The 15,907-nt window shown below is 41.9% G+C and overlaps 1 protein-coding gene across 2 annotated transcripts in view; it reads right to left on the bottom strand.

Moving 5' to 3' along the window:
• ARHGEF37 (Rho guanine nucleotide exchange factor 37) overlaps positions 1-14,870 on the bottom strand; it is an 81,393-nt gene extending 66,523 nt beyond the window's left edge. For both annotated transcript variants that reach the window (XM_060093618.1, XM_060093617.1), the window contains exon 1: positions 14,751-14,870. In XM_060093618.1, the coding sequence (XP_059949601.1) occupies positions 14,751-14,811 (61 nt within the window). In that variant the 5' untranslated portion in view covers positions 14,812-14,870. The remainder of the gene's footprint in view (positions 1-14,750) is intronic.
• Positions 14,871-15,907: the final 1,037 nt, after the last annotated feature.

Below are 15,907 nucleotides of genomic sequence, written 5' to 3'. Positions count from 1 at the left end.
CAAGAAAGAGTAGTATATGTGTGTTATAAAACAATCAGCTAAAAACAACAGAAGGAATTGCCTGGTAGTGGCTGGAGCAGGAAACAGAAGAGGACAGGCTGCTTTTCATAACAAACGTTGCAGAATCACCTGTCTCTCTTTCTTATCACAAATGTAGAACTATCCATCTCTTCATATTACAGCTTTGAAGTGAACTAAAAACTAAATGTAAGAAAAAGTGAGAATTCCTCAATTTTGCTGGAGATCAATATTCAAAAATAAATCATATTCCTGTGTATACCAACAACAATTTTTAAGAGTGCAATTTAAGGAAAAATAGCAGCATAATAATAAAAAGATTTAATAATAACACATAATATTTATTCCTTCCAAAATATCTTAATTTAACAAAAGATGGGGAGTTCCCTGGTGGCCTAGTCATTAGAATTTGAGGCTTTCACTGCCGTGGCCTACATTCAATCTCTAGTTGGGGAACTGAGGTCTCACAAGCTACGCATCCAAAAAAAAAAAAAGATGTACAAGATCTTTATGAAGAAAATTATAAACCTTTATCTAAATATATTTAAGAACTAGTTGGGAATTCCCTGGAAGTCCAGTGGTTAGGACTCTGAGCTTCCACTGCAGGGGGCCCAGGTCTGATCCCTGGTCAGGAACTAAGATCCCACAAGCCACACAGCACAGCCTGAAAAAATAAAAACAAAACCACAAAAAAGAACTAGTTACAAGTAGAGATATACTATGTTCATGGATAGGAAAAGTTAATATCATAAAGATGAAAATTGACCCAAACTGATTCAATACAATTTCAATAAAACTCCTGATAGGGTTTGGGGGTTTGGGTTTTTTTTTAGTAGAACATAATACAATGATTCTAAAATATATATGGACAAAAAGGCTCAGAATGACTAAGGCAATTCTGAAGAACAAGGTGAGGGGACCTGTCCTACCAAATATCTAGATACATTTGAAAGTCATAATAATTTAAAAGTGTCGTATTGACACAGGGGCAAACAGATCAGTAGAATAGATTAGAGAGCCCAGAAGCAGACCACAGTAAATATGGAAACTTGATATATGACATACGTGTCATTGTAAGTCACTGGGAAAAGGACGGTCCATGAGATAACTGGCCTCCTCTATAAAAAATAAATAAACAAATGCAATCCCACAGCACACACCAAATAAACTCTAGATGGATTAAAGACCTAAATGTTAAATGTGAAACTCTAAATTCTTAGAAGAAAATGGGAAAATATTTTTAAACTCTCTAGATAAGAAGGATTTTTTTCAACAAGACATAAAATGTACAAACCCCAAAAGAAAAAATTGATAAATCTGACTACAGTAATATTGGAATGCTCTGTTCATAAACAATTCTAAAATAAAAAGGAAAAGAGGGGCCTTAGATCAGAAGATATTTGTAGTGAATACAACTGACAAAAGTTTAATACCTAGACTATATAAAGAACTTCTATGAATCATTAAACCAAGGCAATCTGTAAGAAAAATAGATAAAGGATATGGTTGCAAATACAGTGTTTGAGTTCATTTAGTGTCAATTTTAACCTCCTCCTATGAGATCTTGCTGTAATGCTGAAACTGGAGAGCTAAAACCCAGCTTTCCAGACTTGCTTGCAGCTAAGATTCTAAGATTCCACCAATCAGATGATCTCATGTGAGCCAGAATTTAGAAATTAGATAAGTAGGAAAAGAAGTGATGCTTGAAGTAACTATTTAATGGGGCAGGTGCTGCATTGTTCTGAAATCAATAGTTCTGGCAACAGATTGTAGCTAAAGTCATAAAATCTTGAAGCCAGCAGCAGGGGCAGCAGCTTCCCAATTCTTCAGTTTCTGGATTGTTACAGAGGGTAGTGGCTTCTTTGGAGCAGCTTTGGAGCTGTATTATTGTATTATTACTTTTTTTGGGGGGGGCCGCACCATGCAGCATGTGGGATCTTAGTTAACCAACCAGGGATTGAACCCGTGCCCCCTGTATTAGGAGAGCAGAGTCTTAACCATTGGACCACCAAGGAAGTCCCTGGGACTCATTCCTAAGGCCCATTCTGTGGACTGCTTCTCCAGGCCTTCCACCAATTTGGTAAGCTCTTAAGACCCTCTTTTATTTATTTATTTTTAAATTTTTTATTTATTTATTTTTGACAGCACTGGGTCTTCGTTGCTGCGCGTGGGCTTTCTCTAGTTGCGGCAAGTGGGAGCTACTCTTTGTTGAGGTGCACGGGCTTCTCACTGCAGTGGCTTCTCTTGTTGTGGAACACGGGCTCTAGGTGTGCGGGCTTCAGTAGTTGCAGCACGTGGGCTCAGCAGTTACGGTTTGTGGGCTCTACAGCACTGGCTCAGTAGTTGTGGCGCACAGGCTGAGTTGCTCTGCAGTGTGGGATCTTCCCGGACCAGGGCTTGAACCTGTGTCTCCTGCATTGGCAGGCAGATTCTTAACCACTGGACCACCATGGAAGTCCCAAGACCCTCTTTTAAATCCCTTTCTGGTTAAAATAGAATGTTTCCTGTTATCTCCAACAAAATCTTGGCTAATACCAGCACAAAAAGTTAATTCACAAAAGAAGAAATTTAAATGGCTAATATGCAAATGAAAAGATGTTCAATTCACTCTTAACTAGGCAAATGTGAATAATTAAAACCACAGTAAGGGAATTCCCTGGTAATCCAGTGGTTAGGACTCTATGCTTTCACTGCAGAGGGCCCAGGTTCAATCCCTGGTCAGGAAACTAAGATTCCACAAGCTGTGTGGTGCAGCAAAACAAAACAAAACCACAATGAGATACCATTCCATGCCCAAGAGATCAGCAAAATATGAAAATAAAATAAAATGTTGGTAGGACTGCAGATGAATGGGAAATCTCATATACTGGTATGATAATGTGAATTGTTGCAACCATCCTAAAGAGCAACTTGGCAATATTTAGTAAAGTTGAAAATTCACACACTGTCAGGCCAAGGAGTTCTACTCCTAGGTATACCTCGCCTTCAAGAAACTTTCCACATACACACAAGAAATGTAGACATGAATGCTCATTGCAACACTGCTGAAAAAACAAAAACTTAGAAAAAAACTAAAAGCCCCAATGAAAGTAGATAAATAACTTGTGGTATAGCCATATAATGGAATTCTGAACAACACTGAAAGTAAATAAACTATAGATTCATGTATCAATATGGATATCCTCACAAACACTGTAAACAGGAAAATATATATATAAACAAGTCCCAGAAGGATACACAGAGTATGACACTATTTTTAAAAGTTTAAAATGTGAAAAGAAAAAAAAATAATAAAATTTAAAAGTTTTTAAAAGTTTAAAATATGTGAAACAATGCTAGATATTGTTTAGGGACACGTACACATGTAGCACAGGTATTAAATTTTTCATGGAAGTGGTTAGCAATAAATCCCAGTGATTAAAGAAATTTTCACATATTGAGCTATAGCGAAGTCATTCTGGCTTATACATGATTTAACTTGATTTTCCGCTAACTAAAACAGCCTGTTTGTGGCCTGACATACATTGTCATATCTGCTTTAATTATTAAAGAAAAGGGCACAATGATCACAAGTAAAGAATGTCCATGTTAAAAATAAAGATTAAATGCCTCGTTTCCTAGAACACCAATGCTGGTACTGCTTCGATGATAAGACTCCTTTCCCAGGAGCCAAGGTCATACTGACTCACTGTGTACATGCTGATCTGTTTTTTGAAACCTTGAAGGAATATATTCCTGACTTGTTTGATGTTCACTGTTCTGACATAATAATGTAAAACTGTGCTGAAAACCATGCTTCTCTGGAGCAGCTCTTTAGAGTTATCTGAGAGGCTGTCTTCCAGGCTATAGTCCTCAGTTTAGCCCAAATAAAACTCTTTTTTATTCCTATTATATTTTGTTTATTATTTCCATCCACACAGGATAAAAGTAACCTCTGGAAAGGGAGCTAGAGGAATAGAATTGGGGAGAGTATCAAAGGGGACTTAATGGTATCTGAGGGGCTTTTTAAGTTAACCTTTTAATTCTGAGATAATTAGAGATTCACATGCAGTTGTAAGAAATAATACAGAGGTTCTGTGTATCCTTTACCCAACTTCCCCAGTGACAACACTAGGCAAAACTATAGTACAATCTCACAGTCAGGATGTTGACACCAATACAGTCAAGATGCAGAACAGTTCCATCTTAAGGATCCTTCATGTTGCCTTTTTACCCACTTGGCTCCAGCCCCATCCCATCTTTAACCCCCAGCAAATAAGAATCTGTTCTCTATTTCTATACTCTTGTCAGTTCAAGAATGTATGTAGGTAGTTCCCTGTGGTCTAGTGGTTAGGACTCGGCACTTTCACTCCCGTGGCCAGGGTTTAATCCCTGGTCAGAGAACTGAGATCCCACAAGCCGCATGATGCAGCCAAATAAATAAATAAATAAATAAAATAAAAGCTTATAAAAAAAAAGAATGTATGTAAACCACACAGTATATATATTTGAATCATATAATACATAACCTTTTGGGACTGACTTTATTCAATCAGCATAATTCCTTGGAGATTCATGTAAGCTGTTGTGTGTTATCAATAGGTCCTTCCTTTTCATTGCTGAGTATCTGAGATGTTTATTTGGTTTTTAAAAAACTGAAGCAGATATGTCAAAAATGTTAAAATTAAACAAAGCTAGGTAGTAAGAACATGGGCATTTGTTGTTTTGTTCTTTGTTCTTTTCTGGACGGTTAAAATATTTCCTAATATTTAAACTGACATGCATCCCATTCAGCCTTGTACTCAGGTTACTTAGGGCTATGCCTCATCTTCCTGGCTAGACACTAAGCTCTTGGAGACAAGATGAGCACCCATTCATGTGTCTTCCTCTCTGTCTCACAATGCTGATACATACACGAATATGTATTTGCATATATAAATGGTCCTTTTCATGTATTAGTAGCAGAAGTTTCTGTCCTGGGTCATAAGCACTGACCCCATGGATCAGTGCTTATATACATGTGCTTGGCAAGAGCAAGGTTGTTCAGAAGGCAGAAGGCCCAGAAAGATCCTGGAACATATCTGATGCACAGCTCTAGTCCAGCTCCTGAATGCTGCCTTTGGCCTGCTGACCTGTCCCTGGCCTGAATCACTGACATTCATCACTCAGTGCATTGCTTTTCTAGAAAGATCCCAATAGGATTTCAGGAGAGCTACTCAGGTTCCACTACTCAGAACTGTTGCTAAATAAACAAAAACCATAAATAATACTTCACAGAGAACTGCTAAATATTTAAAATAGCACTTAGGTTAACTGCAATCCAGACCTCCAAGCAGGCCTGGCAGAACTTCTCCATAGCAGCATTTTGTTATTCTCTTAGTTTATAGCCCATGTAATGGAAACACATTTTTATTTCTTTAAAAATATAGTATTTGGCAATGAAAAGGAATGAGCTACTAATGTGTGCTATAACATAAACAGATCTTGAAAACATTACACTAAATGAAAGAAGTTAGCCACAAAGGACCACATATTTGATTCTATTTATAGGAAATGTCCAGAATAGGCAAATCTATAGAAACAGAAAGTGGATTAGTAGTTTCCAGGGCTGAAGGGATAATGATTTGGAGTGTGGTAGCTGGGTTTCTTTTGGGGATGGTGAAACGTTCTAAACTTATTAGTGGTGATGGGTGCACAACTCAGTGAATATACTAAAAACCATTGATTTGTACACTTTAAATGTGTGAATTAGGGACTTCCCTGGCGGTCCAGTGATTAAGACTCTGTGCTTCCACTGCAGGGGGCGCAGGTTCGATCCCTGGTCAGGAACTAAGATCCCGCATGCTATGTGGCATGGCCAAAAAAAAAAGGGTGAATTATATGATGTGAATTATATCTCAATAAAGCTGTTACCCCCCAAAATATAATATAATACGAAATGTTGGCAAGGATGCGGAGAAACTGGATCTCTCATACATTGCTGATGGGAATGTAAAATGGTACATTTACTTTAGAAAACAGTTTGTCAGTTTCTTTAAAAACTAAACATACACTTACCAGCAATCACACCCCAGGGCATCTATTCCAGAGGAAGAAAACTTATGCCTATACAAAAACCTGTCTATGAATGTTCATCAAAGCTTTATTTGTAATGGCTAAAAACTGAAAACAACCAAAATGTTGTTTTATTAAGTGAATTTAATAGGTGGATGGCTAAAAAAAAAAAAAAAAGTTGTATATCTAAGGTCACAGAATACTCAGAAATAAAAAGGGATGAACTACTGATACCCTCAAGAACCATCCAGTTGTGCTGCCTGAAAAAAGAACAACCTGAAAAGCTTACTGTGTGATCATTTATAAAACATCTAAAATTATAGAGACAGAGAACAGATTAGTGGCCACTTGGTTAGGGATGAGGGTGGTGGGCACCTGGGTGTGGCAATAAAGGAACAGCACAGGAAGAACTTCACGGTGATAGATCTGCATCTTAATTGAAATGGTGGTTACAGAAATCTACACACCTGATAAAACAACATCTAACAATCAAACACATGATTATATCAATGCCAATTTCCTGGTTTTGATATTGTGCTATTGAGATAAGACGTAACCACTGGAGGAACCTGGTGAAGATACACATAACCTCTCTGTACTATCCTTGGAACTTCATGCTGACCTATATTTATTTCAAAGTAAAAAGTTAAAAACAAATGAAATATTAGATAGCTTAAGTTATCCACTATCTTTGCAACACTCTCAGGACAAATGCAGCTTAAAAGCCTGGGAGAGCAGGCTGGGTGCCTTTGTTCCATTTCCTGGTCTGGTCTGATAAGGAGGTTTGTCTTGGAGAATATATTTGGGAAAATATGTCTTTCAATATAGTCCAGTCCATGCTCAGTCCTGAGATCTCTTTGATGCCCTGTGATAAGCAATTAAGAACTAAAATCAGTCTAGCACATAGTGGGTACTAAAAAAAAAAAAAGTTTGTTGAATGTTATGCAGTGACTGCTTCTGACTCTAGGATAGGATAGGATAAAACAGTTAATTCTCTTCTTCTCTCTCCTCCTCTGTCCACACTCACACAGAATAATTTGGGCATTCACACATTTATTCAACAAATATTTGGAGTAGCTATTCCATGCCAAGCATTTTTCTGGACTGTGAGGCTACAAAGTTAAAGGCGGGAAAAAAAGGGCTCTACAATAAAGATAGGGCATTTATTTTTTTGTTTTTGTTTCTTGTTGTTTTGTTTTATTTAATTTTGGAAATGGCTCTGGGGTACTTTCTTTTTTTGTAATTTTATTTTTTTTTATACAGCAGGTTCTTATTAGTTATCTATTTTATATATATTAGTGTATATATGTCAATCCCCATCTCCCAATTCATCCCACCGCTTTCCCCCCTTGTTGTCCATACGTTTGTTCTCTACATTTGTGTCTTTATTTCTGCCTTACAAACCAGTTCATCTATACCATTTTTCTAGATTCCATGTATATGCGTTAATATATGATATTTGTTTTTCTCTTTCTGACTTACTTCACTCTGTATGACGGTCTCTAGGTCCATCCATGTCCACGTCTCTACAAATGACCCAATTTCGTTCCTTTTTATGGCTGACTAATATTCCATTGTATATATGCACCACATCTTCTTTATCCATTCATCTGTCGATGGGCATTTAGGTTGCTTCCATGACCTGGCTATTGTAAATAGTGCTGCAATGAGGGCTTCCCTGGTGGTACAGTGGTTAAGAATCCACCTGCCAATGCAGGGGACACTGGTTTGAGCCCTGGTCCAGGAAGATCCCACATGCTGCAGAGCAACTAAGCCCGTGCACCACAACTACTGAGCCTGTGCTCTAGAGCCTGCGAGCCACAACTACTGAGCCTGTGCACCTAGAGCCTATGCTCCACAACAAGAGAAGTCACCGCAATGAGAAGCCCACGCACCACAACTAAGAGTAGCCCCCACTCACCGCAACTAGAGAAAGCCTGCGCGCAGCAACAAAGACCCAATGCAGTCAAAAATAAAATAAATAAATTTTTGAAAACATAGTGCTGCAATGAACATCGGGGTGCATGTGTCTTTTTGAATTATGGTTTTCTCTGAGTATAAGCCCAGTAAGGATAGGGCATTTAAAATATCTGGTTATTTGCTCCAAGTTTTGTTCCACTAAAAGCAGAGGGACTAAGTAAATGTTAAGGACATCCTGATGATTTCACCCCTTTTAAGACAGAAGTAACAAGGAAAATGATACTGTGAACCTAATTTTGACCCATCAGAAGTGAATGGAGGGCTTCCCTGGTGGTGCAGTGGTTGAGAATCCGCCTGCCAATGCAGGGGACATGGGTTCGATCCCTGGTCCAGGAAGATCCCACATGCCGTGGAGCAAATGAGCCCGTGCACCACAACTGCTAAGCCTGTGCTCTAGAGCCCATAGGCCACAACTACTGAGCCTGCATGCTGCAACTACTGAAGCCTGCGTGCCTAGAGCCCGTGCTCCACACCAAAAGAAGCCACTGCAATGAGAAGCCCATGCACCGCAACAAAGAGTAGCCTCCACTCACCGCAACTATAGAAAGCCCGTGCGCAGCATCGAAGACCCAATGCAGCCAAAAATAAATAAATAAAATAAATAAATTTATATTAAAAAAAGAGGTGGTTACTCTTTAAAAAAAAAAAAAGAAGTGAATGGAGACAGGGACTTCCCTGGTGGCTCAGTGGTTAAGACTCTGTGCTCCCAATGCAGGGGGCCCAGGTTCCATCCCTGGTCAGGGAACTAGATCCCACAGGCATGCTGCAACTAAGAGTTTGCATGCCACAACTAAAGAGCCTGAGTGCTGAAACTAAGGAGCACTTGAGCCATAACTAAGGAGCCTGCCTGCCGCAACTAAGACCCAACACAACGAAAGAAAGAAAGAAAGAAAGAAAGAAGTGAATGGAAGTAAGCAGATCCCAGAGGAAAGTGAAACCATCATCTTAAAAGTTCTTTCAGAAGGCAAAATGTCATGGCAAGAAAAGATGAACATCCATCAGGCTCCCACCCCAGGTTACAGAGGGAGGTCAATTTAAACATTTACGGGAAAAAAAAGGAAGTAAAAACTCTAGGGATTAGGGTTCATGGGAAGACTGTTGAAGGTGAAGTTAAACATCATGCTAACAAAAGACCCTGTTGAAGAATAAAGGGAGGAAATACCTATGGAAATGAGAATGGCCACATAGGGATCCTGGCTAACGAGCCTTGTTTATAGAGATACATACAAAAGTCAGAGTAGTGGGTCCTGTACAAAGAGCTTCCAGAACTCTAAAACACAGAAGCGTCTGGGATTAACAAAATTGTAAGAATAACCTCCACAGCTCTGCCCCTACTATGACTGCCAACTAAATTTTAACATTCATGTTCAGAAAAAGTAAAAAATAGGCACTCTATTTGATGGCTTTGCTTTCCTCTTCTTAGCCCTAAAGAGTGACTGCAGGGGTCACTATGAAGGTTAGAAGCCTAGACCCTGGAGCCAGAAAACCTGATTTCAAATTCTGATCCTGAGATCAATCAGCTGGCTTTCCTGGCATAATTATATAGCCTTCCTTATAGGGTTGTTATAAGATTTCATATGATAATCCATGTAAAGTGTATAGCAGAGTGTCTGCTACATGGTGAGCTTTCAATAATGGTAGCTGTTGTTTTTGTTACTATTACTGTTAAACTGGAAAGAGTAGCATGACCATGGATCAGAGGGATGAAGTTGTCTAAGGACACTTGGCTGATCATATTCAAGCAGATGGTGAGAACAGCTAATCAAGATGATAATAATAAGTAATACGAACTACACAGCAGAGGCTAACTGACAATGCAGCTAATAACAAATAAATGGAGCTGAGAGATGGAGAGACCATGAGACTAAGCCCTGATGGCATTACTTAATCCAGCCATGATGGAGACTGCTTCCCTTCGGATTTTTTTTTATGTGAGCTAACACATTTTCATTCCCCACCCCGCTTTGGCCTAAACCACTCTGAGTTGGGTTTCTGCCACTTGATTAAAACAGATGGTCTATCAGCCCTTGGAAAGACCATCTGTCTATGAAACAGACATCACTGAGAGCCAGCATAGGTTAACAGAAAAAAGACAAACAGGTCATGCCAGACTATCCTCATTCCCTTAATGAAAGTTGACTAGATCAGTAGATCAAAGGAATACCACAGGCTACTGCAACTGGACTAGGAAGGTACTGCTGGTCTCTCGTGACATCCTTACAAATAAGGAATAAGATGAGGTAATGGAATAAGATGTGGCGATGGGGAAGCAATAGGACCATACTATGGACTAAAAACTGATAAAAATACCAAATTCAAAGAGTGTTGGTCAGTGTCAACCTCTGGGATCTGCCCTGTTTCCTTAAGGATAGCCATTAGTTCTTTCGGTGCTTCCCATCTCTAAGACCACCTGAGCCTAAACCTCCACCATTTTCCTCCTGAATCAGTACAACAGCCTCCTGACTGGATGCATACACAGCACAAGAGTGGAGTGGTTATTCAAAAACATAAAATTGGGCCTCCCTGGTGGCGCAGTGGTTAAGAGTCCGCCTGCTGATGCAGGGGATACGGGTTCGTGCCCCGGTCTGGGAGGATCCCATATGCCGCGGAGCGGCTGGGCCCGTGAGCCATGGCCGCTGGGCCTGCGCGTCCGGAGCCTGTGCTCCGCAACGGGAGAGGCCACAACAGTGAGAGGCCCACATACCGCAAAAAGAAAAAAAAAAAAAAAAAAAAACATAAAATTGACTGCTTTATTCCTCTGTCGAAACCCAGACAAGTCTTCCCTGAAAGTCATCCCCCTTCCAAAGAACCACTCCTTTCCCCCAATAATTATGTTTCCTATTCAATTTGTTTTACTGGTTCATTCAATAGAGCAAAAGCTCCACAAGGGCAAAGACCATGTTTCTTATATTCATCAACACATCACCTAGTGTCTACTCTAGATCTAGCACATAGTAGGTGCTCAATTAATTGAATTAATGAGTGAATGACACAGATGAACACTGGCAGAATAGTGATCAAATTGCCAATGACACTGTTACAAGTGGAGTTAGACACACAACTCTTGGAAGCCACAACAAAGTTTGAGGTCAGCTAAGAGACAGAAACTGTCCTTGAATTTTATCTAACTGTAATTATATAGTATGTACACTTTTTTGTCTAGCTTCTTCCTTTCAACAAAATTATTTTGACATTCATCCATGTTGTAGCATGTATCAATAGTTCATTACTTTTTATTGCTGTGTAGTATTATATTATATAAATATACCACAGTTTATCTGTGCACTGGATAAAAAATTGGTTGCTTCCTGTTTCTCAATTACAATAAAGCTGGACCTAGGAATGCAATGTTTATTTTTCACTTTTTTTTTTTAGGAATGCAATGTTTAGATCACAGATAGGTATATACTTTTAAAAGAAAATGTCATACTTTTAAAAAGTAGTTGTACCATTTTACTTTCCCACCAACAGTGTATGAGTTCTGCAACCTGGTCAACACTTGATGTAGCCAGTCTTTGTATGAAGTTTTATCTGCTTGTGGTTTTAATGTGCATTTCCCCAATGATTAATGATCCTGAACATCTTCTCAAGTGCTTATTTGCCACCAATATATTTTCTTTGAACATCATGGGTTTTTTGTTTGTTTGCTTAAATTACAAAAGAGGACTTCCCTCGCGGTCCAGTGGCTAAGACTCTGCCCTTCCACTGCAAGGGGCGTGGGTTCAATCCCCGGTTGGGGAAATAAGATTCTACATGTCATGTGGCACAGCCAAAAAAAAAAAAAAATTACAAAAGAGGCTCTCACTTATTACATAACTAGACAAACAATACAGAAATGTATAAATAATTAATAGTCTCCCACCCCCCAACACAGACATAGGCAACCAGAGGTGCACAAGAACCACCAGGAGCACTTATCAGGCATGTAAATTCTTGCCCCCACTCTTGAAGATTCTGATTCAGTAGGTCACAGATGGGGCATTTTGACAAGCCCCTAGGTAATTCTGACACAAGCGATCTGTAGATTTCTTAAGAAAGTCTGCTCTTACTATTGTCCTCCTAAGGAATAGTTGAAGGAATGAAGACAGTGAGTCTGGAGAGGCAAACGCACAGAAGGGGTACACGGACTGCCTTCAAATAAGTAAGAGCCTTTGTCTCAGAGAATGACTGTGTGTGCTCTATGTTGTCCCATGGAACACCAAGAGTTTGGAACCTAAAGATCAAATCAAAAAAAAAAAACTTTCTAGGGGCTTCCCTGGTGGCCCAGTGGTTGGGAGTCCGCCTGCTGATGCAGGGGACATGGGTTCGTGCCCCAGTCCAGGAGGGTCCCACGTGCCGCGGAGCGGCTGGGCCCGTGAGCCATGGCCGCTGGGCCTGTGCGTCTAGAGCCTGTGCTCCGCAACGGGAGAGGTCATAGCAGTGAGAGGCACGCATACCGCAAAAAAAACCAAACAAACAAACAAAAAAAAAACTTTCTAAGAGAGTTACTGTGAAACAAAATCAGGCAACAGAGCCAGCAAGGGAAGGAATGGGCCAAAATCACCAAGCTTGCAGAAAAAGGACTTCTCTGGGTTGAGAAATGAGTGCTTGAGGTTAAGCAGACAGAGGGCAAAAGACGTTCCAGACATACACATACACATTCTCTCTTTCTTTCTCTGAGGAAAAACTGCCCCTTATAAATACACAGAGAGGAATGTAACCACCAGACAGGTAGTGTGTGTGTCTTAACCCAAATTAAATAACAGTTATTTGCCCTAAGCCATATTTCCCTCTCTCTATTGGCAAGGCCTAAAATGGTAGAGAAAGGAGACAACACAGTATTTGGTAAAGGCAGTTCCTTTTATAGATAAGTAGGCCTGCCCAGGCCCTCTCCTCATAATTTTGGATCCATCGATTTTAAAGAGCTTAAGCCTGTCAATAAGCAACAGGCTTTGGACAATCAAACTCAACAAATGCCATTTTGCTTCAGTTACAGCATCCAAAACAACCTCCCTCCCCAATCAGTTAAACAAAAAGCCATTTATTTGTTCTAGAACAGAATCAACCAAGGCACTGTTTACCACAGCAAGCTGCTGATCCAAGAGGGATATGAGCCAACTGCCAAGTAACTCCTGTACCCTGGCAGAAACTCAGCTGAGCCTCCATCTGTGGGCAAGATTAGGGAGGCGCCCAGGTTCCCATGTATGTCCTCCTCTTTCCTCTCATTTAAAAACAACTATACAGATGCTGGCTCCATTCAAAAGGGGCATGTGAGGCCCAATAAACTGTCCTTGTTAGAATGTCTGGTAGTTTCTACTTTCAGCATTTGAGCTAGGGTCAAATATCGAGTGTTGGGCATTATTCTAAATAGGTGCACTCTTATTTAGGTTACTATCACCAAGGTATGTGCAGCCGCTTATAAGTCATAATAGGGCTGACTTTATATTTGCATGTTTTAAATTTTTTAATTTTTTTTTCTTTTATTTCGGATACAGCCCAACTTCCCGCAGGTCGTCACTCTTTTTTTTTTTTTTTTTGCGGTACGCGGGCCTCTCGCTGTTGTGGCCTCTCCCGTTGCGGAGCACAGGCTCCGGACGCAGGCTCAGCAGCCATGGCTCACGGGTCTAGCCGCTCCGCGGCATGTGGGATCTTCCCGGACCGGGGCATGAACCCGTGTCCCCTGCATCGGCAGGCGGACTCTCAACCACTGCGCCACCAGGGAAGCCCCCGTCACTCTTTCTTAACTGGCACGGCTTTGACTCACTGGGTTGTGTGCGCCAGCCCTTTTATTGAGCACCTACTACGAGCAAGGCACTGGGCTCAACGTTCATCTGTAGTCTGACAACAACATGAAAGACGAAGCAACCTTACCTCAAGTTTACAAAGAAAACTGGGCCTTGGAGGGGTTAAACAATTTGTCCAAAATCAGGCAGCTAAGGGCGTCGGAAGCTGTCTGAACTCAGAGCAGGAACTTACTCCTTCACCTGCCTCCCTTTACAGGAGCAAATAAACTATTCTGAAACAGGGCAGCCTGAGTGCCAGACTTCAGTCTTTCCTTACAGCAGGAATGCTTCATACTGCTGTCAAATCCGAAACTGTGTGCAAGATTATGTGTGAACCCTGGGGAGGGGACCCAGATTTTTAAGGAGTCAGTGATCCCAAGAAGGTTAAGAGCCAGCACCTGGGCAGGCTGTCAGCTTCCCCATTCTCTGAGTTCCTGGCGCTCGCTGTCCAGGGAGCCATGCGGCAGGGGTCGGAAGTTGTGGCTTCCAGTCCCAGTCTTGGCACTACTTCTCTGAGGGCTGTTGGCCCAGGCAGCTCACCTATGGACCACAGATTTCCTTTCTCTTTTCCCCTGGCCATGACTCCCTATTTATAATTATACTTTCCTTGTTAAGGATTTTTTTTAACCATTGTTTTATTCCATTGTTTTAACGTATATGGAGTCATTAAAAAGTCGCCCCCAATGCTACACTGAAGCAGAGGGATAAACAATGCCAGCCCAGCTTACCTCTCTGGGCCTCAGTTTTCCACCCGTAAACTGACCCGCTTGGGTCAGCTGGATCAGGTTGCTTGCATTCCCATTAGGCTCAAGACACAAAGCTAGCTACCGAGCAACCCGGACCGGCGTCGTCGCTCCCGCACTCCCCCAACTTCCCTTTCCGGATCTGATCAGCAGCTGTTATCCCGCGACCCTCCCTGGCCCTATCCTGCCAGCCCAATCACTCGGGCGGACTCACCGCTCGCGCAAGGTGCCAGCTGCCGGAAGGAGCTCGACCGCCCCGGCGATTGCGCTGCCATGGAAGGAGAGGCGCCGGGCTCCCGGCCCCACGCCGCGCTGGGGCGTGCGCGCGCTGTTCCTAGGGAGGGCGCGGGAGGGCGCGGGCGGGCGCGGGCGGGCGCGGCTCTGCCCACGCTGCGTATGTGCGTGCGCCGAGAGGGGGCGGCCCCGGCTCTCGCCTTTGTTAATTGTCCAACTGGAGGCAGGTTGTTTTCCACTGGGCGCTCCCTGCAGTGGGTACCAGCCGGGGTGGCCCGGAGACTGCAGCAACTGCCGTGCGCTGGCCCGCAGCCAGCGCGAAGCTTTGCAAGTGGGTGTCAGTGCTGCGCCCGGTGACCCACCCACCCGCGACTTCTCATTTAGGCACCTACTCCTCCCTCGGGCTACTCAGCACCAAATCAGGGACCGGCAGTTAGGCCATCCGGTGGGAATGTTGACCCCAGGATCCCTGACTGTGGTCCTTCCCGAATCACCAAACTTTAGGGCTGGACCTTGATTTTAATTCTGAGTGCCGGCTGCCCAGGATTTCTGGGTTCCTATCCTAGCTCTCTTGGGAGCCTTCTGCGCAATCTTAGATAAATCTGCCAGTCTCCCTGCACCCCAGTTGCCTTTTCTATGACTCACAGTAGTGAGTGGGACTCTGTTCTAGGCACCAAGTATTCAGCAGTCAACATAACAGACAAGGTCCCTGCCCCCTTGGGGCGTGTCTGACAATGAACACACACTTGAAAGTGATCATTACGAAAAGTATGGAAAGTTTCATATCAGGGCAACCAAACCTTGTTTATGGAGTCATAAATGGACTAGATTAACTTTTCTAAATCCTCCGATTCTAATATTCATTCTTACTCTCATTATGTGAACGTTATTACTGTTATTAGTGATAGCACTAGTAATATTGCTTACTCAGTGCCAGGTACTGTACTAAACATTTTATTTGTATTTCCTCATCAATCAGATTCATAACTTCTCTAACGATAGGTATACCTATTACCATCCTCATTTGAGAGAGAAAAACTGAGGCTAGAGAAATGAAAGTAACTTGCTCACTGTCACACAGCTACTCAGTGACAGGACCAGTACTCAAATTCAGACTGGCTGAGGCCTCAGGGTGCT

The sequence above is a fragment of the Mesoplodon densirostris genome, chromosome 3 (assembly GCF_025265405.1).
Source record: "Mesoplodon densirostris isolate mMesDen1 chromosome 3, mMesDen1 primary haplotype, whole genome shotgun sequence".
Classification (NCBI taxonomy): Eukaryota; Metazoa; Chordata; class Mammalia; order Artiodactyla; family Ziphiidae; genus Mesoplodon; species Mesoplodon densirostris.
This window is presented reverse-complemented; position numbering and strand designations above follow the sequence as displayed.